This window comes from Struthio camelus, chromosome 1 (genome assembly GCF_040807025.1).
Source record: "Struthio camelus isolate bStrCam1 chromosome 1, bStrCam1.hap1, whole genome shotgun sequence".
NCBI classification, from domain to species: Eukaryota; Metazoa; Chordata; class Aves; order Struthioniformes; family Struthionidae; genus Struthio; species Struthio camelus.
The window spans coordinates 17,312,989-17,338,123 of record NC_090942.1 but is presented as its reverse complement, the minus strand read 5'-3'; the positions used below and the strand labels follow the sequence as shown (position 1 = coordinate 17,338,123).

Below are 25,135 nucleotides of genomic sequence, written 5' to 3'. Positions count from 1 at the left end.
GATGCATAAAGAATCTAAGCAAAAAGGATTGGATTAAAAAAGGAAGTCGTTATGTGATACCCAGCTATCCTAAATGCCTAAAAAGGTAGCCTGGCATGGAATTAATAACAATTAATGAGACGCCTGTGTTCTTGGCATAGAGAACAGAAACATTCTAGGCTTCTCGATCTTTATTAACAACAGACAGTATGTGAAGATGGAGTGGGCTACGCTAGTCAATAGGTTATGGCAAAGAAAAGGTTTATTTGAAATTTTGCTTCTTGCTTAGATTTAGAAGCCCATCTCAGGGCTGCAGCTGGGTGACTTTTCAAAACTGGGATTCAATGTCCAAAGCTACCTCTGGTACTGATAGGCTACACTACACTATGCTGCAATTCAAAGCCTAGCGATTATTTTTTCCTTTCACGAAACAGAGACAATGTAATTGTTAACTGTTACCACATTGCACTCTGATTAAGATGCACACTAAAACTGATTAAGGGAGAAGCCAGACCCACAGATCTCACCTCTCCTTGCTGAACTCTCAGATCAGTGGACTTCCTTGCACATTATCCCAATCCAACAAATTTTGCTTTCCTGGCTCCACAGCGACCAGGGCTATAGATTAAATTTCACTTTTCCAAAAAGCATTAAAGCTTTCAACATTTAGGCGATTGCTGAATTACAGTGAGAGCTTAGCTTACACTGTATTTCTGAGAGTCTTAAATTTTTCCAGACAAGATAGAAAGTAACATAAGAAATTTACTACATATGTTAAATAAAGCAACTCTTGGGAAAAACAAAAGACAGCATTTCAGCAATAAAAATTGTAAACCTAATTAAATGATTTTTACATCAGCCTTGGAAAGCACAGAAGGTAGCAAGGAAGCTGCAGTTCCATAATTAGCTGTCTTAATTATTTCCACGCTTACTGAATAACTTTCAATATAAGAAACAAGCAGATACTCTGACACCTACCAATTCTGCCTCCTTTGTTACATGAGAAAAAGCACTCATTTTCCAACACAATGTCACTGTTACGTAAAAAGCATATACAGTCTAGGTTAAAAAACAAGACGTGTCTCTTTCCAAGTAATCACTTTACCTACTGGTCTGCAGACATGAAAATTCTGTGCACAATTCTGCAGCCAAGGGAGGCTATTTCAAGAATTGTGTGATAATGCAATTATGCAATATAGATGGCTTGGAGTAGTTTCTCTTCCTCTCTCCTAAGATACATAAGCATTGGAGGAGCCATGGACAGATACACATACATACAGATACAAAAAAACAGCTGGCCAGGGCAAGGCCTAGAAGTAATCAGAAACACGTAGAGAAAGATAGAATGAAACGAATGTAAGAAAAAGTGAAGGGAAACTGAATGCAGATCATTTTGTCTGTAACTTAAGAGTTTAATTTAAAAGGCTAATATAAGAAAATTTCAAGTGAAGCAACAGGTATATGAATAAGAATCTTTCTAAAAATCCTTCAATAGAGAGAAGATAACAAAGCAACAGGAATGAAATAAACTGAAGAACTGGGAGACATAAATCCAGAGTACCTAGAATCCATCGTGAGGAGGGAAAAATGGATGGTCATGTCTTCACCTGAATTTCATTCAGCAGTAAATATAATAGATACAGTGACTCACTTTTAGCAGGCAAGCTTTTCCACTGTTAATTTAACTAAAATATTTCACAATAATACCGACTGTTAAAATTAGGTGAATGTTAATTTTACTAACATAATCCACTAAAAAAGATCATCTTTTTATATTTGAGTGGTTAATTTTATAAAAGCAAGTCAGTTTTATCCTGTCAGATACAAGATAAAGGTCATGCTAAACCTACAGGGTTTGACATTATCCGTTTTTATTTATCTAGCTAGCCTATAATGCATTTGTTAGTATTTAGGCAGAAAAAAACCCCTACAAAATAATACTGCCTTCAGGAAATTTAATATGGCTTGTGGCAAAGTTCTGATTGAAATATATTAATAGTAAAGAAATGTTTTATTATGTTTCTGATATGCAATGAATCCTAAAGAAATTCCAAATGGTATTCATCGCACATCTTATTTCTCAGCAGAAACTAGACTATTTCTGATGTATAGCATTTTCTCAAATCTTCTTTATAATATTTGAAAAAGTCTATCCACTTCATTCTTTGAATGTAAAAATGGCAGCTTTTGGAGCTACTGTTGTTTCAAGAAATAATATATAATTACTTTGGGCATACTTAAAGCACAGAGTAAAGTGCATGACAGAGATAACCAAATTAGCTTTAAAACACCTGACATGGCACAGGGCTGCGCAGAAATACTAGTCTGGGGTCCAGAAACACTTCCAGCTCTGGAGGCAGCTTGTTTAGAGCTGGCTTGGGCACCTCCACACCTTGGCACGTGAACAGCTAAGGCACATGCACAGCACAGATCATTAAAGAAGGGAATATCTAGCCAAACCTGGGCTACTAAGGAGCGTTATAAAGGTTTGGAGAAAGTAAGAAATATTATTTCTTGCCTACTGTTGAGCTGTCCAGCTTCTCCTCATCCTTAATTTTATAATCATCTTTTTGACAACACTAACTAAAGCATCAGGCATGTTTTACTCCTGTATCACTAGAATGGCTGAGTTTTTATATGCTGCTCTTCCAGTAGCTGTTTTCTCTGTATGCTGTAGAAGTGAAAAATGCCTCTTTTTCAAACATTTAAAAAGTAGTTGAAAAACTGTTATGTTTCTAAAGTTTAATTTAAACTTTTAAACTATTAAAAAAGTAATTCAGGAATCTAAGAAAAAGTTTTAATGTATATTCACACAAAGTATGAGAGCAATTTAACTGCTACCTGTTATCTTAGTCTCCTTTCTGATTCCTGCTTAAGAAAAAAATATAGAGAGGGAATTTTAATGCAGTACTGCACTGAGAGGCTATAAGAAATGAGAAAGGAACTGATCATTTTCCTTTCCCATACATTTATCCAAACCTGCTTTGTTTTGTATTCTGAACAGAAAGAACTATAAAATGAGGCTTGTTTTGAACACCTTCTTGGCCTGAAATGCTGTATCAGCTAATAGTCATCACATCGTTAAATGTTCACACATGAGTATTCTTAATACTCTTTTAGAAATGTTTAAGCTTCTGCATATATAAACGAAAACAAACACATTCCAAAGCTAATCTGCTGCAATCTGACCTTAAGTATCATTAAAACGTTATCACCTACAATATGAACTATTAATACACGTCAATTACTCAAAATACACATTCTATGGTGCAACAATATTATAAAAGTCCAATCCGACTTGGAGAAAAATATGCAAAGACCTACAAATATTGACAGATAGGAGGAATAAAGGGAGGAGAAGAATTAGCTAAACAAAGTTAAGGTGGTAGAAAAGGTTGAAATACTTCATAAATGTATTCAGGTGCTTCGAGGAGAACATGTCTTCTATCAGAGAATTAAGACCTAGGCAGGTATCATTCTTTCTACAGTGGTCAGGTTGATGCAACTTTCTGAAATCTGAAAAACAGTGAATTACTATGTCTTTAGTACTTCCTTTTTGGCAGTGACTAGTGTTCTGAGCCACCAAAAGTCTTTCTCTTTGCGAGCTCCCCTGTAGTATGCCATGAAAATATGAACCGCATAGCAAGTTTCTGATGAAATTTTAGCTGATCATGAAAACAATTACAAGATGAAACCTATCCAGGGGAGTAGATAATCCAACCCAAAGGCTAGGTGGTGCCTGGGGCATGGATGAAGTACATAGTCTGGAATGTCTGTGGAGTTCTGGAAATCTGCAGCTCTGAAGAGAAAGGGGGATCGTGGTGTGTGTGCATGGCACATAAAACTGCTGTCCTGCCCTGTCAATGCTGCAGCAGGGGTTGCTTTGGGGTGAATGACAACTACTGAGCTGACTGAACGGCTGTAGAGAACGGGAACAGAACCAGAGGACTTTGGCAAAGAAGAGAAGTAGCCTGTGGAATGCAGATAAGAGCAGAGCTTGATTCAGTCACCTAAACACAGATGTCTCCTGCCATCTGAGGTGACCTAAGGTATGAGAAATCTGCACAGTCATATGTGGCACGCAGGACACAGGCACCTCATAGGAGACCTCACAGGTCTCTCCTAGGAGAGACCTATGGTCTTCTGAACTGGCAGTCAGAGGCAAAGAAAGATACCCTAGACATCTCAAATACACTTGGTAGGGGTCCAAGTATTACCACAAAAGCTGCAGTTTTTCATTATGGAATTACAATGACATTGCAGTACACTGAATAAAGGGCAACTAACTCTTTAGCCTGGGCTATACAACCCAAAGTCCTTAAATCAGTGTGCCGTCAGTTAAGGGTCATTTCCTAATGAATGTGAATCCAATAATATGTGCTATGTGAATGCATATGGATTTTGCAAAGAGATTCTAAGCTTGTTAGGTACATCTCAAGATAAAGTATATTGGTGCTAAGGTAAAAAGAAAGGCAGGAATATGGCTAGAACAAGAATTAAAAATAAACAGGATCAATAAAATCTAATTATTAGAATAATTTTTCTCTCCCACCTGCACAATGTCTCTTTCTGCAAATTTTCCCCTTGAAGAAATCCTGACTACATCACCATCCAGTTCTTCCATAGCTTAAAAAAAGGAACAAATGAGTTCATCTATGAGTTCATCTATCCAACAAAAACATTAATGAAAAAAAATTTAGTCCATTTACACTTCTGAACAACAAAATAAATCAACAACTACTAATTTAAGGTAACTCTTTGGATAATTTGCTCTATGAAATACAACATGCACAGCAGTTATTTTGCACTTTTTCATGCTGACAATGAATACTTTTGCCATTTTATTGTCATCTTCAGAACAACACACACCATGATAAACTCCTTATCCTTCCAGCTCCTAAACCAGCAAGTATATCTGTTTTGGTGAGACTATATTCATACTTCCATAGGTGGAGAAGAATTCACCTTCAGGTTATTCTTATAGATGATATCATAAGATATGGCACAAAGAAATAATCAGTCAAATTCATACTGAAAGTGATCTATCACATAAGAATGAGAAGCTTTTAAAAGGTTTTTATTAAATTTATCACATAACTCTAACTACAGAATTTGTCGGTCTTTTACACAGTTTTTGATATAGCATAACTGAGATTCTTTTGGTTGTGAAAATATACATTCATGTAGACATATAAACATCCTATCTAAAGCAAAACAAAAAACAAGGCTCTAGGTTGAAGAGAAGAGTTCTTTTCTTTTTCTTAGAGGAAAAAAATCACTTTTGATATCACTTTTGATAACACTTCATAATAAATGATTAGTGAATGACTCATTTTTTATTTTCTAATTTTCTGCTCTGCAATGTAAAGCTAAACTAAATTCTTTCATTTCTGGGTAGCATAATCAATTCCTCAGGTCAAATTCTGTGACATGGAAAACCACTGAAACTTATTCCATGTTGCCTCCTTTCCCCTGATTCGTTCAAGAGTTGTACTGCTGAAGACAGCACAGAAAGTACTGGGATGCTAAATATATATAGCTGGATTAGTACAAAGACCAATGATTTCGGTGAGAACATGATGTTCGCAGTTCAGTTTTTGCATCTTGGGGCTGCTGGATGATGTAAATTATAAAACAGCATTATCTATTAGCACTAGGTGCTAATAACACAGGTTGGTGAAGAGCATTTAGCAGGCTGGGAAAGGGATCAGTGAATTCCTCCAGAGAAGCATTCAGTGCCTGTGCAGCTTTTTGAATAAGGTCCAGGAAAACTCTAAAATTGTCCTGATACCAGAAGCTATTCCAGGTAGAAAGACATATCTGCTCTCTTGTCAGTGTTGCAACAGAGGGACCACAGACCATTATCACACTGTTGGGATCAGCAGTCCTACATTCCTTCTTTCAGGACACCTTATGCAAACCAAAGCTCTGTAGCACTGAAGCTTCTCAGGGGTTTACGAATTGGGCTGAGATCACTGATACCAACACTTCAAAATCCAGTTCTTCCAGTGCAAGAACAAGAAAGCATAAGTGAACACACCAGGAGCCAATTTCAAGCAAAAAAAAAGAACATATTTCTTCAATAAACAGTTAGCAGCTCTGCAGAACACATTGCCAAATGATGCTGTGGATGCAAAAGTTTGTACGTGTTCAGAAGGGGAGACCAGACAAGCATCTGAAGGAGAGATCCACTGATAATTCCAAAATAAACGTAAACCACGTCCTTCTCAGAAAACTCAACACTAAAACAGTATTCACAAAAGTATCATATATACTTAACTATGTTCTTACTGTTCTCTAGATAACCACCTATGGCCACTGTCAGAGACAAGATACTGGGCAAATCAGACCCTTGATCTGAACCATTATGGTCATCCTCACACCCTTAGGTAGTGCTGTGCCAAAAGTATGTACCTCCTGTCTGAGCTCCAGACTCTCATGAACCTCTCTGATAGCCCTTACAGGCTGGGAGATCTCGTGGGTGGTGGTATCAGAAGAAGAGTGGCTTAGTCTACTTAACAGCAGAAGTGAGTTGTGACTGGCCTTTGAATTTTAAGGCTCTCCAAGCATCAACACAGATAAAGATTTCTCTGTGGCAGCGGGCCTCGAATATATCCCCCCCCACACACTCAACTTTTTCACAGTCCACATCAGATATGAAGCCCACTGCTTTTCCTAGAAGGAACTTTTGCATATGGAACAAGTAATCTCTGCGCTTGGTCCCTGAGGAATAGATCTGACATACATCTAAATAGGTAAATTGTACAGAGGCAGTGCACTTACGGAGCATTGGTCTAAAGATGGAAACTGTATCTTGCAGTACAAATGGAATCCTGCTTTAAGAAAAGCCTATAGGGATGACAACCCAAGAACTCCATAAAGACAAGCTCCAGAAGTAAACAGGAAAACATAACCTACATGTCCTGACTGAGCTGAGGGGAGCAAACCCAAGGACTGGACAAATAGGGAAAAGGAAAAGGGGAAAGGAGGGGGTGAGAGGAAAATAAGTAATGTAGGACTGCAGTTTAAACTGTTGCAGGAGGCAGGCTGGAATAAAGCTTGCAAGTTTCCTTATGCATCTGTGAAGATAAACACTTTCCTCTTAGTGCTTGTGGCACATAATCACCTGAAGTGTGAATGTCCAGCTGGACAATCTCTTCAAAAAAAAAGTAAGTTATTTAAAATGATCACTAAAATACCACTTGCCAAAGAGCACAAGAAATGTAACCCCCAGTAAATTATTTTGTGTCATTTTTCTCTTGTTTTCATACTCCTAGAACGTTTGTGTAAGAACTAAAATGAACAGTCACTAGTGACTATTTACGTTATATATTTGTGATAATAAGTATTCTCCACATATTAAGAAAAGCATACCGTCTAAGCAGAAGTATTGAGATGGAAACAAGGAAGTGGCACTTTGAAGAACAGATATATAGGGAATGTCTACATTTCATAGTGCAATGGTATGCAAGATGGCACTAAGTAAGTTAGTTCAAACAATGGAAGCAGCTTAGTCATTGCAGTGGAGAAGGTGATGTGCTGGAACATCACATGGAAGAATTTGTAAATAATCTTGGTATTTCCCTTCCTGCCTGTAATGTTCACCCAATACTGAGACATAGCGAAACTCATTCCTGTTATAAAGTGAAACCCAGTTTAACCCAGATGACGTCCTCAAATTTATTTATTTTTCTCAGTATTTTGTTACTGCAATAAGAACAGGTTATCAGTATTTCCAGTCAACTGACAACTGCACAAGGCAACTAAATATCCATGTTGCAGAAACTCCGCATTACTTGAATATACTTACTTTGCTATTTTTTCCATTCATCTTCGGGAGCTCTGTAAATGTTAAGCCCCCCATACGGTTCTGTGATTTGAACAGAGAGCCTGAGGGGCTATACAGCCCCACATAGTAGCTTATAATCATACTGAATTATCAATCAATCCAGCTGGAAATGTCAACACTGTTTATCGCTTGTTCCATATTATGGTCTTTTAAAGAACATATTTATTTGAAAAGCTACATATTCCCAAAATATAAATAAATATAAAACATTCTAGAAAAATAAAGCAAAACAAAAAACTTACTGACACTAAAACACTTACCATCAAACTCTGCAGGTCCTACTCCCACTATGATTATTGACATCGGAAGCTTTGAAGCCTTCAAAAGAAGAAGAAAAAGAGATTTGATACACTACTCAATCTCTGCCAAAATTTTATGAGATCTGAAGACAATCTGCACAAAAAACATGCAGAAATTATGTTTTAAAGAAGAACGTTTTTCTTCTCAAAAAAGGTAAGTATAAATTGTCTGCTAAAGTGATATAAACTATCCTGGATGAAGATAGTAAAGCAGATGATTATGTTTGATTTATTTTTGCTTACAAAGTCTTTGACTCATACAGGATCATAATTAAACACAACAAACTATGTTACGATTTAATATTAAGATGACAACTAAGATGACAACTACGATGATAAATTTCTTTTAGAAACTTTTGTAAACTGACAATAATTGTAAGTATGTATCTAATGACAGTCTGACATTCATTTATATGTACTCTGCAGTTTCTAGACATTACATAGCTGCTTGGCCCTACATGACTATATTTTTTTTACATAAATCTTAGTGTAATTCTCAGGAGAATAAATCACCTATTTGAGAAATATCTGTTTTATATTTATGCCATGAAATAAATATTATTCAAATCAGTCATCTAAGATAAATAAGGTTTTTTTTACTGTTTTACAGTAAGACTTTTAATTGTACTTAATCTGTTCATTTAATGACACTATGGCAGAGACAGTATCTCACTTTCTCTTAATAAATCTCTGCAAAGTCTGTAAATGTACAAATGCCATATCATAAATACTGCAGATTCTCCTGCCCTGACAGCCACACAAGACATCTGCTAGTTTACAGAAATCATCTAGAACTGGCTCTTTTCAGGAGGGCAACAACTAAAAAAAAAGCCATCTACCAAATGTCAAGGTTGACAAATGTTCCTTACTGAGACATTCTGCTGAGCTGTGAATTATCTACAGTCATTTTAAACAGCAGTACACATCGGTCAAAAATCATAGATGTACAGTCTTTGCTAAATTAAACTCTGCTTCACTGAAGTCTGAAGTCAGACGTTTTTAGAACATCCTGTTATCTTTTTCTTTTTGGAATGTAAAAAGTGTCTTTCTGCCTCGTCTAAAAGACATTCACTTTTTTACATATACCATCACAATTTCTTATTCTTGATCTGTCGTAACATTGCATACAAAAACAATTTTCTTTAACCAAAAGAATTATAGTTCAGTAATATAAACATGCTATTTAAAACAATGAAAATATGCCAGTCTGTAGCTCACTATCTAATGGTCCTACATCGCTTTAAATTATTAAAGTACTACTGCAAATTCATTATGAAGTGTTGGAAGTCAACCTTCCAATTACAATTTTGTAGCATGGCAAAAAACATATATAATAATTCCCATTTAGTTAAATAGTAAAAGGCAACTAAACATATTAAGGACTACAAATAACCGTGAATGAATTATAAATTTATAAAATGTTACAATACACTGTGAAAGTCAAACGATAGCGAGTAGTAAATCTATTCGGACGTGAAGGCATTTCTTAAAACAAACCCAAACAGAACTTCCTCTGTTTTTTAGGTGTTTTACATAATCTTTTTAACTGATTGCAAAGAAAACCTTCTTTACAGAGATTTCTGCTCATACAGACTTAGTACTATGTGATACAATATGTATGAATACAGTAACATATATAGGACCAGGGTAGAGCAGAAGAGTCAAACTTTTCCATATAAACTTAGTGTTGGCATTTCCTGAATGACAGTGTAACCTTTAAACAGTCTGATAAAACAGAATGGGTCTGACATACATGCTGTAATGGGAAAGATGCATAAAAGCACAATCCGTGTCAAAAAATAAAATATACTCTTCCTGAGATTTATATACATCAGGTTGCATTTAACATCATTGCCCTTTTAATTATTTCTGATATTATTACTTACTGAAAAAATGCTATTTAACAGCAATTAATTAATTAGTTCTGTCAGAGTATACTGTAATCGTTTCAAGAAATGCAGAAAAATTAATGTATCTTCATAAAAATAAGAGACTGCATATATTCCCAAATTTTCACTCATTCCAAGCTAACAACACCTCTGCTGTATTTCCAAACAGTTGCAGAACAGCAGTTATCACAGACTTTCCCTCAATCTAAAATCATGTTTCTGTTATAAAAATTTTTCCTGAAAACAAAGCTCTTCTGTACTTCTTACTGGCAAATTATTTATTCAGTCCTACAAAATACCAACCACCCACCAACCATTCAGACTTGCTGGCCCTTTCCTTACTCCCTGGATGGACTTTGAACTGAGGGGTGAGTTAAATCAAAGGCTGTTCTTCTTCCTCCATCTAGCCCTTTTGTTACCTGATAGAAGCTATATTCCAAGTATCTAGACTGAACCGGAGCATGAACTTCCAAGCAAAATGCCTGCTTATCTCCTTTAAAAGTGAGAGTCCTTTTACCTCTATTTCAATATTGGAGGCTGGAAGGGGAGAGGAAGTAGGCTGATACGTTCAAACACATCTGAAGCTCTGGGTGTCAAAATTTGTCCGGTGGGTAGTCAGGGTCCTCATCAACATACACACCCTGCCTACATGCCACTGGCTAGGACTTGAGGGCATCTTGCTCTCCAGTGAAAGGCAGAACGTTCCAGTAATATTTTTATGTGCCTCCTACAAACTGCGAGGGGACTCTATCTCTAGAGGAGGTAGTGGAAGTGGAACTACAAAATATACTCTTAGTTCTACACCACTCATTCTGACAAGTCGCTTAACTGTTTTAGTGTAGGCTTTTCACCCACCACTTTACTAGTAAACTAGATCCATCCTGATGTGTTCAAAACTATTAGTATATATCTTTTCAAACCCTGGCTAGAAGCTGCTTTTGTGTATATTTTAGCTGATATTTCTGAAGGGGGAAGGAGAATGCGACCTGCTCATAAAGCAAAATATGATTTATAAGCATAGCAGTCTTGAAGAGAAAAATACTGAAACTAATGAAGAAACAGAGAAACAGTTCAGAATTTTTAGAATTCCAGGCGGTTATCTAAAAGGAAATCAGATGACTTGCACGCTTGCCATTTGCGAGCAGAAAGTTCTGGGCAGTTCTTAAAAGCAAAAGAAAAAATTAAAGTTGCTTGCAATTGCTACAAAGATAAAGAACAATTCACAATAAAAACCTGCATGATGTGATGTGCATGAGGGAGGAGAAAGAGGAGCAGGACGAGGTAATAAGCAGATGAGGGAAATCATGTGAAAATGTCACATTAAAGAGAAGAGTACCGTTTCCTTCAGAACACTATGTAATTAAGTTAACTGAGATTCAAATTTTAGTTTCTTTTCACCTTTATGCATAATAAATTTTTGCTGTTTCAGAACAATGGCTAATTTATGGAGATAGTTTTGTGCCTGAAATATGAACTAGTTTAGTTTATTGCCTAAAATATTAATATCTAGAAACATATTTCTTTTGAACTTCAAAATTTTAAGTAAAACTTACATTCACTATGGATTCTTTTGTCTGAGCCATATCTGAAATAACTCCATCTGTAATAATGAGAAGGACAAAATACTGGGAGCCATCTTTTACTGAAGAAGCATATCTAAAGGAGGAAAAAAAGAACATTATAACAGAAAAAAAGCCTTTTTATAATAGGAAAAAGCCTTTATACAATGGAACTAATATTAGAAGTTGTATTTTTAAAATTCTATCACTAAGGACTACTAAAAATGACAAGGTATGACACAGTGGATCTTCAAAAGTAAAGACATTCATTCATTCTGCTTTTAACTGAGAACATTAGAAAAAAATAAATGAATATAATATTGATATTGATAATCTGCACGTGTCAAATCAATGAAAAATGGAACCTGTATCAATAACAGGAGGAGGAGGGACACTAGGTCCTCTATAGAACCATGAGCTCTTAGAATGTCTATGTTACTGACTAGTTACTGCCTCTGAGGGACACAGTTTGGTATGAAAGGAATATATTACTATTGAGTGGTTGTTTTTGTGGCACAAATAAAATTTATCTGAAGTTAGCACTGCATAAATATCTCATTAAACTGTATTTTGTATTGTAAAGAAAGATTAGTCACTGTTAACCATATTTTGAGATTTACAGTTCATGTGCACATTCATAGAGCAGTTGAATACGCACCTTACCATTTAGGCTTAGATATTCATCCCTTTCCACCACCCACAGATACGCTGTAAACACTCAAGCTTTCTCCTGTTCAGTACAGGAATACAAGACAGAACATGCCCAGTGTCATTCTAGTCCCACCTCAACCAAAGAACCCAAGGAAAAACTGCTCTTAGAAAATGAGCAGCTTTTGAAGATTTGGAAGTTCTTGGAAGATTAACTGATCTGTAGCAGCCCCAGTGAACTCTGTGGCTTGTACAGCAAAAACTACAACTGCGGTTTGTTTACCTTCAGCTCCCAAGGGTCAAAGTACTCTATTTAGTGAGCAAACAACCTTTTTGCTTGGAGCAGCCTGTAATCCGTTAATCATCCAACTATGGAAATAGATATGCCGCTACATTTAAGAACAGCCAGTATGGTTACCACTTTCATGAAACGGGTCAGCTAGCAGTAGTTATGAGTAGCATGGAGAGGAGATGAAAAAAAAGGAAGAGGTCTCCATATGGATATTATGGAATATATGCTCAAGTACAGCACATGACTCTCACAGAATTCAGTATCTTATTGGTCCTTGAACTTGAAAGGCCTGGGCCTTTCAACAAGGTATTGTCTAATGAGGATTGCATGCGCTTAGAATATTCTGAACTCTGATTTTACATAGCGCATTTGCGAGTGACTGCTGCCAACAGTTGTAACCACAACATTTGCAAGAACCTGGAGGAATGTGTGTGAAATGATCTAAAACTCACAGAAAGTCATCACACTCCTCCCTCTCCCTCCCCAAGACACAGATGGTCAGAAAAGACAGTCAATGAACCTCCTTAATGTCTTCTATTTGTATGGTGGCAGTAAGGACTGATAATTAAGAATCTGGATTAACAAGACCTACTGCAATACATTTGCTCTACCATGTTGAGAATTTCTTTTTCTTATTCTACAGGGTTCATAATCTTTTCACTGAAGACTGCAGTGACAAGGGATAACAGAATGAGAGAGTAAAACAAACATTCACTATTACCTGTGGGCACTTAATATTGTCTACACATCTATCCTGAAAAAAACGGAACAGAAATTCGATTGTTTTGAAATCTCCAGAAAATAAAACAGTCTGAAGTTTTTTTAGAGAAAAGATCTTATGTGAGGAGGGGAGATAACAGAAGACACTAAGGTAGAATCTGGTGTAGCTTAGATATTTCACTAGCTAGAGGAAGCATAAAAAATGCATTGCTTGCTTAAAAGAGTTTCTGAAGATTTCTAAGATCATAACAGCGTGGTAATGTCTGACACAGTTTCCAGAGACTTCTTCAGGTGAATGTTCTTAAATGGGAAGGGTGTAATAAGAATTTTCTTTGAGACTGAAGGTACATTCAAAGAGTAACACCAGGCTGAATCAGAGGAGTATGTATCATCAGTTTTACTGTCATATCTATGAGTTAGGAGAAGAACCAAGAAACTGATCCTTGAACGGAAATGGTGTAATCAAGAGCTGGTCTGGTACAGGGACCGTATTAAAGGATAATGTAGTAGAAACCCTCATGATGACATTTAGCTTATCCACTCCTGTTGTAGCATGATTTGTTATCAGGGGAGTTATCAAATTTTGCAACAATTGATATTTAGGCAAAATTTCACTGGAAATAAGGGTCATAAAGGTTGGCAGATTTCCCCACTGAAGGGACACACTCTGAAAACTGCTATTGGAGAGACCATGTCAAAGGGAAGATGAAAGGGAGACAGGTAGTTGCTGAAGACAAGCAATGGATTGTACATGTCCATATTTTGAATGGTATGATTCAAAGATAGAATAACTAGTTCTAATGACAAATAATTAAAACCAGCTATTTCGCCATGCTGCAGCATGCAGAAAACTCCTTGCACCATAGAATTTACAAACTATTTTTCACTGGGCAGTACAACTGACAGTAGCGAGAACAGAGAGTAAATAAATATTTATTGCAATAACAAGTAACTAGTTTGCAAGCTCATATATAAGACACCATTACTAAAATAATTTACACAAAGATCCTTGCTGCTTTATATAATAAACATTAGTTCTTTCTCTGTATCTATACATAAAACAGAATATGTTCGGGTAGTTACTACTCAGCAGAATTATAGGAGCCACATCCCCTTCCCTAGACCCACACAGGGAGGGATACTGTAAGCCAAGATCTCGTCTGCCAAAATAAGGCAACGTTTCTCTCCTCCAAAAAAACTTCTACAAACATAGGAAAGATTTTATTCTGAGGCATTAGAGGAGGTGATGCACAACCCAACACCATGGCTCCCCAGCAGAGGCTGTACTATTGCCTTGATGGTACCACTACCAGCTAGGAGCCACTGTAGCCAAAGAGTCCTAGAAGATTTTGTTGAGGTTCTGGACATTCTGAGACTAGAGTTACTGTGTATGTCTAAAAAAAGTGCACTTTATGGATTATTTTGTAGATTTATGTCTTTTCCATGAAAAAAAAGTCCTGATCACTGTACTTCACGGGACAGAAAGGCAACATGGTAGAGTGATCTCACGGAAATTTTCTTTCATTATGATTTCTCCTAAGAGTTTAATACATGGTGGATCAACCGGGTCACCTGTATTTACTTTTGCTATGAAATTCAGTACAACAGTAACGCCTGGTCTTCAAACCTACTCAGAGGCATAAATTAATCTCATTAGAATGAATGTACAAGATAGCTGTAAATACTTTTTAAAAAATGTTTTAGCTTCATGTAACTGTTAGGCCTTTTCTGTGCAACAGTTATACGTTATTAAGAAGTTAACTTTATTTCTGCATAGTAACTGTTGTCTTGCTTACCTTGCAACATGATTAATTACAGGGGCAAAGTTTGTTGGTCCATAAAGCTGTACAGATTTTAGACTCCTGTAATACGCTTCCATCACACCATCAATTCCATGGCAGTATGGATTTTGAGGATTTCCATTCTAGTCAGAATAAAAGAGATGATTACTCACTAAAGATAATTATGACACAAAAATGATGCAAGTTAGTGAATACTTCCCAGTGGACTTTTTTAAATGGCAAACAACTGAGCATTTGAGGATCTATTCAGAGTTTTATATTATTTACTATAAATGCACAATATAAGTGTCATGGCTGGTTCTGAGTTTTAACTACCTAGACAAAGAGGCTCTAGCAGCCTCAGGTCATATGCAGTCTGAATCACTGGAATAGGTTTTTAAACCTAAATAACATCTTCGGTGGAATTAAACAATCTTTCATATATGCAATAGGAAAAGGCATTTAAGGTATAAATTACAGAGTTGATGCAAAGCTGGAATCATGTTTAGGAGCACAGGACTGGCTCAAGAATTTCTTATCTTAAAAGTGTGAAGAAAAAGAGACGGTGGCCAGATCCTGAAGTCCAATATTTGAGCGTAAGGGAAACCATAAACTTTTCATATTTCATTGGAAAACTGATTTTGGATCTGGTATAAAGATGAAAAAAAGAACTTAGTCTTTGGGAAGCCACAGGATTGGCTGAGTCTTGTACATGAGAGCATAATTTCTTTGGGCAGGCTTGTTACTACCCCTTTCCATAATGACTAATACAACGGGATGCCAATTTACAGACGGCAATACAAACACATAAGCTAAACCCCAGATTAATGGTCTTGTCAGGCCAGACAAACGATCCATGTAAGGCTTCAAACCTTTTAGATAGGAAGAAGACAAAACTTGACCTTACACATTAACCAGAATTAATTTTATGAACCAATATCCAAATACCTAACACCTCATTTTCAATTATGACGGTAAATACTACCAGTACACATTAAGGAAAGACCTAAATAAGATCCAAACAAGACAGGATGCAGAAAGCTGTTCTCCATCATACTCAGTACCACCTCACTGATGATTCTTGCTCCTTGAAGAATTTCTATTTTTAATCTAGTAACAACTTAAAATAATAATAACAATATAATTTACAACATAAAATTGGTAAACAGTTTAAAAAGCACATTTCAGAAGTCAGGTGGATGGTACCTTTTTCCAGATAAACATCTGTTTAGTGGTTAGGGTTCTTCCTCAGAAAAGGATAGCAGAATTGTGGATTTGTGCACTGTTTTAGGTTATTAGGCAGAAGTTGGAAATAACAAAAAATCTGCTCAGTGAAGTTTCCACTCTTCTACAGAAGCCTTGCTGCTTCTATATTCTAGTGGATTAAAAAAACCCTAATGTATAGCTTTTAACCTGCAGAGAGGTGAAGTAAATCAGATGTCCACTTTTGCTTTTTTCATTAGACAACCTCACACAGCTACTTACTCAGCATGTAGGTTTTCTAAATTCTGCTCTGGAGTTGCCTCTCTCTCTGAATTGATTAGGAACGCTCATACCTGAGAGCATCTACCTTTACGTAGATTTGACTACCATTGTCTTTATTTCTTAGATGCTCTACTGCTTAAGCTAGCCAATGCAAGTGGCCAGTCTGAATCTCATCCTTAGTAAATACTCTCATGTCGTTGCCTATACACAGGAAACATATCGTACTTCCAAACCTGAAGGCTTAGAGTAGACAGTAAATCTCAAGCATAACAATATGTACAATTTCATCTTTCTGAAGCTTCTGTTAACATATCATGAAGGATAAAGCTAAATAGAGGCCAGATTTCTCATGGAATATGAAAATCTTCTCAGCAAAATTCTACCAGCTTCTATAGTACCTACTAAAGACAGCAAAGATATCTCCTCTAATCAATCAGTAGTAGAAAAGAAGAGTTGTGAAGATCACATTGAAGGGATCAGTATTTCTTCTCATTCTTCTGAGATGCTGCCAGGGCACACTGCTGACCCAAGTTCAGCCCATCAGTGAGGTTGCCCAGCTCCTTTTCAGCAGAGCTGAAATAGTGCTTAGCCTTTACCAGTGCAGGGATTGTTCTGTCCTAGACACAGAAGTTCTATTTGCCCTGTTAAATTTCATTCAGCCCATTTCTTTGGACTAGGATCCTTTGTATGCTCAACCTGCCCTGAAAAGTGTATTGACTGCATTCCCCAGCAGCTTGTTGTCATCTGCAAACTTGAAAAGGGTGAATTCCATCTCCTCCTCCAGATCTCTGAGGAAGATATTAACAGGACAGAACCACAGAATCACAGTGTGGCTGAGGTTGGAAGGAACCTCTGGAGATCATCCAGTCCAACCCCCCTGCTCAAGCAGGGTCACCTACAGCACATTGCCCAGGATTCTGTCCAGCTAGCTTCTGAATATTTCCAAGGATGGAGGCTCCACAACCTCTCTGGGCAACCTGTGCCAGTGCTCTGTCACCTCCCTTCACCTGCTGGCAATGCTCTTCCTAATGCACCCCAAAATACCATTGGCCTTCTTGGCCAAAAGGGCACATTGCTGGCTCATACTCAACTTGTTGTCCATCAGGACACCCAGGTCCTTCTCTGCACAGCTGCTTTCCAGCAGGTCAACCCCCAGCCTGTGCTGGAGCATGAGGTTCTTCCTCCCGAGGGGCACCACCCTGCACTTGCCTTTGTTCAACTTCAGGAGGTTCCTCTCTGCCCATCTCTCCAGCCTGTCCAGGTCCCTCTGAAAGGCAGCACAGTCTTCTGGTGTGTTAGCCTCTCCCCCCAGTTTAGTATCCTCAGCAAACTTGCTGAGGGTGCACTCTGTCCCTTCCTCCAGGTCATCGATGAATACATTGAACAAGACTGGACCCAGGACTGACCCCTGGGGGACACCGCTAGCTACACGCCTCCAACTAGATTCTGCACTGACGATAACAGCCCTCTGAGCTCGGCCATCCAGCCAGTTCTCAAGTCACCTCACCATCCACTCATCCAACCCACACTTCCTGAGTTTACCTATGAGGATGTGGTGGGACACAGTGTCGAAAGCTTTGCTCTAAGTCCAGGTAGACAACATCCACTGCTCTCCCCTCATCTACCCCTCCAGAGTCATTCCATCAGAGAAGGCTATCGGATTAGTCAAGCATGATTTACCCTTGGTACATCGATGCTGACTACTCCTGATCACCTTCTTGTCCTCCACATGCTTAGAGATGACATCCAGGATGAGCTGTTCCATCACCTTTCCAGGGACTGAGGGGAGGCTGACAGGCCTGTAGTTCCCTGGCTCCTCCTTCTTGCCGTGTTTGAAGATTGGAGTGACACTGGCTTTCTTCCAGTCCTCAGGCACCTCTCCTGATCTCCAGGACCTTTCCAAGATGATGGAGAGTGGCCTAGCAATAACATCCGCCAGCTCCCCAGCACTCGTGGGTGCATCCCATCGGGGCCAATAGATTTGAGTGCCACGTTTGCCTAACTGATCTCTAACTTCACCCTCCTTCACCAAGGGAGAGTCTTCCTTTCTCCAGACTTTCTCTCTTGTCCCCAGGGTCTGGAATTCCTGAAGGATGACCTTAGCCGTGAAGACATCCTTCGTTACCAGGGCACCTGCCTCATTCAGCAGCAGGCCCGCATTTTCCCTAGTCTTCCTTTTGCCATTGATGTATTTGAAGAAGCCCTTCTTGTTGTCCTTGACATCCCTTGCCAGATTTATTTCCAAAGGGGCCTTCCTCATCACATCCCTGCAGACTCTGACAATGTCCCTATATTCCTCCCAAGTGGCCTTTTCCACATTCTGTACACTTCCTTCTTCTGTTCGACTTTTGCCAGAAGCTCCTTGCTCATCCATGCAGGTCTCCTGCCCGCTTTGCTGGACTTCTTTACTCAGAGGGATGCACCCATCTTGAGCCTGGAGGAAGCGATGCTTGAATATTAACCAGCTCTCCTGGACCACACTTCCTGCTAGGGCCCTAGGACCTAACCCATGGGATTCCTCCAAGTAGGTCCCTGAAGAGGCCAAAGTTACCTCTCCTGAAGTCCAGGGATGTGATCCTACTTATTACCCTGCTTTCTCCTCACAGGATCCTGAACTCCACCATCTCATGGTCACTGCAGCCAAGGCTGCCCCCAACCTTTACTTCTCCAACCAGACCTTCCTTGTTTGTTAGTACAAGGTCCAGCAGCGCACCTCTCCTCGTTGGCTTCTCCACCACCCGTGTCAAAAAGTTATCCTCAATGCTCTGCAGGAACCTCCTGGACTGTTTGTGCCTTGCTGTGTTGTTCCTCCAACAGATGTCAGGGTGGTCAAAGTCCCTCATGAGAACCAGCGCCTGTGATCACACGCGTGAGGCTACTTCCAGCTGTCTGTAGAAGGCCTCATAAACTTCCTCTTCCTCTTCCTGATCAGGTGGCCTGTAGTAAACACCCACAACTGTCCCTCAGGTTAGCCTGCCCTTTAATCCTTACCCACAGGCTCTCAACTTGCTCTTCATCCACTCCGAGGCAGAGCTCCATACATTCCAGTTGCCCTCTCACATAAAGGGCAACTCCACCACCTTGCCTTCCTGGTCTGTCTTTCCTAAAAGGCACGTAGTCATCCACGACAGCATTCCAGTCATGCAATCATGCAAGCTATGCCACCATGTCTCTGCATTTGTAATGAGATCATTGTAATCAGATCTCTGCGACCACACACAGGTCTCATTCTTCCTGTTTATTCCCCATGCTGTGTGCATTGGTGTGCAAGCATTTCAAAGAGGTAACTGAGTATGCAGGTTTCCCAAGAGGGGTGCAAGAGGATCCTCCATAGTCATGTCCCAGTCTCAGGACAGGTGTCGGGGCTGACCCCAGACACTCTCCTTATAAGCAGGCTCTGGGTACCATATGAACAATTAACCACTACCATTTGAGTCTGACAGTCCAGCTGTTTTTTCAGCCATTGAGCAGTGCACCCATCTAGATCATAACTTTCCATCTTGGATACAAGCATACTGTGTCAAAAGTCTTGCTAAAGTAGCAAGTAGATGACATGCACTGCTGTCCTGTTATTCACATGTCTAGATGTTTCATCACAGAAGGCAATCAGGTTGGTCAGTCATGATTTCTCCCTGAAATATTCAGGCAGGCCGATGTAAAACACCTTGTTCTCCTTCAGGTGCCAATACCTGGTGCCTTAATGCGCCAGTACCTCATTCTGTGGCATAATATAGCTCCTTGCAAATCCAGAAAAGCAAAGAGGGTTTTTCATGGGATTGATTTAGATTGTTGAACAACAGCGCTGAAAATATTGCTGAGCATTAAATGGGAGACAACAATACATGTTTAGATCCAGAGGAAGGCTAGAGCAAAAAAGATTATTTTCTCTTTTGTGAAAGCACTCTTAACGTCTCATGAATTAATTGAATTAATTTTAGAAACAGCTTTAAAATTTGAAAAGTAACCGGGAACAATTTGATGTTTTAATAGTCTTATGATTGTATGTATCAAAATTTTCAAACTTGCTACACAGAAGTCCAAAGAAATTCTGTGATCCAAATTTGTATCTGCAATTATGTCTGCTTTAAATTACTATCCATATGGAAAAGTGGGGCTAGGATGTGGCATTGGTTTCTAGCAAAGGCTAATCGCTAAAATACACATCTAAGATCACCAGTCCATTCTGACATGCAACCTGGCATGCTGATACCTAATTAAAACTGATGTGAGGTACCTGTACTTGCTGTAATTCTGAGAACTTTATCCTACTCTGAGAAGAACAAAAAAGTCAAAATAAGCAAGTAGATAAACATCCACACTAATTTCATGCATCAGTTAGAACACATTAAACTTTCTGGCAAGCTAGTTAGATTTTAGTTCTACAATTTAATTGGCATATGGACAGATATATTCCTTCCAACCTCATCTTATACTCTACTTAGTTATCTCTAGAAGTCTCTAAAAACAGCAGCCTGTAAAAATGAAAAGAAAGATATCCCCCAAAATGAGAGAGAACAATAAGAACAATAACAAATCATTATCACGAAACACGATTCAATTGTATATTAAGACAGATCAGCTTCAAACTGAAGACTTTGAAAATCTGTTTTTCATGCTGCTACAGCTGGAGTTAAAGATGATCACTTTTTATTATTTTTGGTCTAAAGGATTTTCTTGACTCTGATTTTCTCTCAGTAACTTCACTATGATAAAAATTCTTGAAAGTTTTTTAGACCTAAGAATTAGCGTATTCTCTGTTCTTTAACGGCCAGTAATTACTTAAGATTGCGAATTTAACTCCCAAACTTTTTTCTTAATAAATAAATCCAAACGATGTAGAATTAAGAAGATTATGAACACTGTTAAAAAAAAAGGCACAAAAAGTATGGAAAAAAATTGAATTCACATATATGTGTTCACTTACCAATGCAAACTCATGTGATACTCTTCCATCTGGAGGCAGTCTAGCCCCAAAACCTAGAGCTGGGAACATTTTATCACTATCATAGTCCTGAATGATTTCACCTACTGCTTTCAGTGCCATGCCGTAAGCATTCAGCTGATAGGGATTCATGTAGTGAAGTGAAGTGGGTTGTGAAGGGTTTCCTGTTGAAGCAAGAATCAAATTTACTACAAAATTCTCTCTTAAAATGAGAGAAACCTAGGAGCACAGAAAATGATAAAAAAAGATTTTGAAAAGGAAACATACTTCCCAGATACATAAGTGTGACTAAATTAGGCAAAAATGCAATGTTCTGACAAATTTTTAATGGGTTAACAGTAGCAGTTTTAAGCTTTTTCAGCAATGATAGGGTAGCAACAAACTGTGATTAGGCTTGTAAATTTATGTCATTTTTATATTACGACACACACCTTTGAGATAAAATTTACATAAGAATTATGACATTTTGAAAACAAATACAGAGGGGGATCTAAACTCTTCTCTGTTTCAGTCCACTTCTGCCTTACGCCATCTGAATCTCCTTTCCTTTGTCCCTCTCAGAAGGGTCTTTTGATTTAGCCAATTTTCTCCTAGTAATAATAATAATAATAAAAAACCAGAAAATATAGAAATATTTGCAAAATGTTCCTGTACTTATTTTAGTTTTGTATGTAGTTTTTTCAGTTTCTGTCAGTTGTATTTTTCCTGCTTTTCTGGACAGAAACTGGTTTCTACTCTGTTGTTGCTCAGTAAAAGAGCATGATGATTCCAGGTGGTGCCAAGGATACAAATAATTAATAATACAGCCAAATTATGTAGAGTATTGATATAGATACACATACACACACACTCACAAATGTATGCGATATTAGAAAAAGTGCTTTAAAGCTGAAAATAGCACACAAATACACAAGAAACTCATTCTGATTCTTACCATTTGATGCTGTGAAATCAATAGCTACTGTGAAATTGATTTGGGTTCTGTAGAATAAGCAAACAGGAATCTTATTAATAGCTTTACTGTTATTTGGAAAAATAAACAAGAGAGATAATATATGGCTTGTGGGCAAAGTGCAGATGATTGACTTCCTAATATAGGAAATATAAATTGGAAATACTCCTTTATTAAGATTCCAGTCAAGATCTGCACAACACTATCTTTATTAACACATTGGAAACAGTTACTTTTCTCCATATATCCTTTTTGCATTGTTTATGAAAAATCCTAAATCAACAAGAAGGTTAATAAGATCCAGCAACATTATTAATTAATTTTCATCAGTAATGATGATTTTTCTTTAGACATATTTTAGTCCGAGTCATAGAAAACCTTCACAGGCAAGCAGAGTTTTACTAAGCTATGCCTTTTCTTAACAGCTAAAACTGTGCATTCAGTTAAAACATCTTTGAAATCCTGCTATGTATACAATCTTTGGACAGGATATCATAGTTTTTGGCAGGGAACTGCATTCATGTGAACACAGGCAATACTTTATGAGTGGGAATATCAAGGTAAATTTTGGAAGACAGAAGTAGAATGGCAAAGCGGGAATATAAAGATCAGTATTTTCTGCAGTAGCTAAATAAAGCCATTATAGTACCTGAATCAATTGTTAGCAACACAGTTACCGTCCAAAAAAAAAAAAAATCCTTAATAGACTTTTGAAATCCAATTCAATTTAGTTCTGTTGAGTAACTTCCTTCAGGACAAAATACTGATGTCCTGGAGATAATCTCTTAACTTAATCTCTTAATTCTAAGCAGGAAAAAGAGCCTGTATATTTTTGAAAATGGACTTTGAGTCCTTTACATCCTTCTTCAAAATCTTGCCTCTCAGTGTGTGTAAGTATGAACATACCGAATTAGCAAAGAGTAAAGCTCTCTGAAAGAAAGTTACAGAACAGATTTAACTCATGTGCACTTAGAGGAAATCGTCATCAATCTGGCACCTGGTCTTGCAGTAGTGGATCTGCTACTCAAGTAACCTGAAGTGCCTAGAGAAAATACTATTTAATTTCATAAAAACTGAGTATGAAAAAAACAAAACAAAACACATAGCATCTTTACATCACACTGTCCAAGCTATCACAGAACAGCTAAATTAGGTACAGGTGGACTCTGCCTCCAGAAAGTAGAAAAAACCCCTATAGTATGAGGAGAAGTCATGCAGTTCCTTGGACTACTGTCAGCCTAGAGTAGGCCTAAAAAGGCTGTGGCCTCAATACAGATTTGAACAAAGAACAGGAAAAGCTGCTGCAGTCTCTGAAAAGCTCAGAGATCTATAGCTTTATGGAATGAGTCTTCTGATAAGCATTATCCAGTTTCACCAAAAAGATGCTATTTTTCACGGTCTGACAAGTCAGATTTTGTTTGGCCTGTACTTGAATGTCAGGCCCTGAGGCTTCATTACCACAATATCCTTCTGCACTAGCAATTAGTTGTAAGGAATAAAGATCCGAAGAAGTGCATGCCAACCAGTTTTCCACCATCACTATAGTGTGCAGTAAAGTTGTTTTCCTCAGACAACAACAGGTTAGGAAAAACAAACAAAGGCTCATGCAATACCATTTCTAGATTTATGTCTGAAGCCCTTGCTGGCAGGCCTAGGCAAAACTGCTTTTGGGCTGTAATCTCCCTACACTTCTTTTAAGTGCTTTGACGTGGTGCAATATTTTAAGAGTAAAATCAGACTCTTGCAAGCATTACACCTCAGGTTCATCAAGTACAGAAATTCTTCACCTGGCTGGGCTGAAGAATGTGGCATGGAAAAGAAACTCAGATAATTTTTCCTTTACATAAGAACAGAAACACTTTTTTGTAAACTCATTTCCTGGATGTGCTAATCTAATCCAACTGGTAAGAAGAAAGCTTCATAAATTCTGAATGCAGGATGGAGAAATAAGAGAAAATACAGAAGAAAAAGAAAAATTAAAAAAGAAAATGGCTAGCAAAAGTGAAAGAAAAATATTCAGATTACAACTCCATGGGAAAAAGAACAAAGGCAGTCTTCAGGTGACTAAAGACAATGACCAACACCATCAGTTTCTGAAGTATTTCTCAAAGTGACAACTGTGGTAACTCTGCAAATGTATACTGCTCTAAATAATAGCAAACCACCTGGCAAACTAGAAAAACTACCTCTCCCATTTATAATCCACTGTAATCTGGACTACGGCTTTTGTTCAAGCAAAAGAGTATGTATGTTATAGCATGTGCTAATTTGACAGCTACCAAAATCATGATATGAAATACAACTGATCTAGATGCCTGCATCTCTAGAAATTATACTTCCATCTGTATATACCTAAGATATTGCTATAGAAAACAGTTAAGAACTTGCCAACTACTAATTTCAACAATTTATGCATCACTGTACATAGACTAGAATTCAGTTTCCTAAACATAGATGTCTAATGCTCTTTTAGGCCCCCTATGTACCTACTATATCATGGAAACTTTTGGGAGTCTAAAATGGCATTAAATGTCTATGTTCAGGCAACTGGATCCCACTCTTAATGCAACTGTCACTTCGCGTGATAGATTCATGACCACAGAGAATTTTATTCATGTCTTTCAGGGGACCAGGAAGCCATAACAAACTCTGTTAAGACAGCACTGCACTGCAATCCCCCTATGTTTTCAATGACTATTATGTTTCATATATATATAATACAGCTGAAATATGTCCCCCT

At 37.9% G+C, this 25,135-nt stretch overlaps 1 protein-coding gene across 2 annotated transcripts in view; it reads right to left on the bottom strand.

Annotated features, from left to right (window-relative positions):
• CPNE8 (copine 8) overlaps positions 1-25,135 on the bottom strand; it is a 101,427-nt gene that overhangs the window by 1,263 nt on the left and 75,029 nt on the right. Inside the window, exons 14-19 of one of the 2 annotated variants that reach the window (XM_068930782.1) lie at positions 22,378-22,424; positions 21,426-21,607; positions 15,032-15,159; positions 11,570-11,672; positions 8,089-8,146; positions 4,532-4,605 (exon numbers count right to left, since the gene is read on the bottom strand). In XM_068930782.1, coding sequence (XP_068786883.1) covers positions 4,532-4,605; positions 8,089-8,146; positions 11,570-11,672; positions 15,032-15,159; positions 21,426-21,607; positions 22,378-22,424 — 592 coding nt within the window. The remainder of the gene's footprint in view (positions 1-4,531; positions 4,606-8,088; positions 8,147-11,569; positions 11,673-15,031; positions 15,160-21,425; positions 21,608-22,377; positions 22,425-25,135) is intronic. The other variant, XM_068930786.1, reaches the window with a different exon arrangement.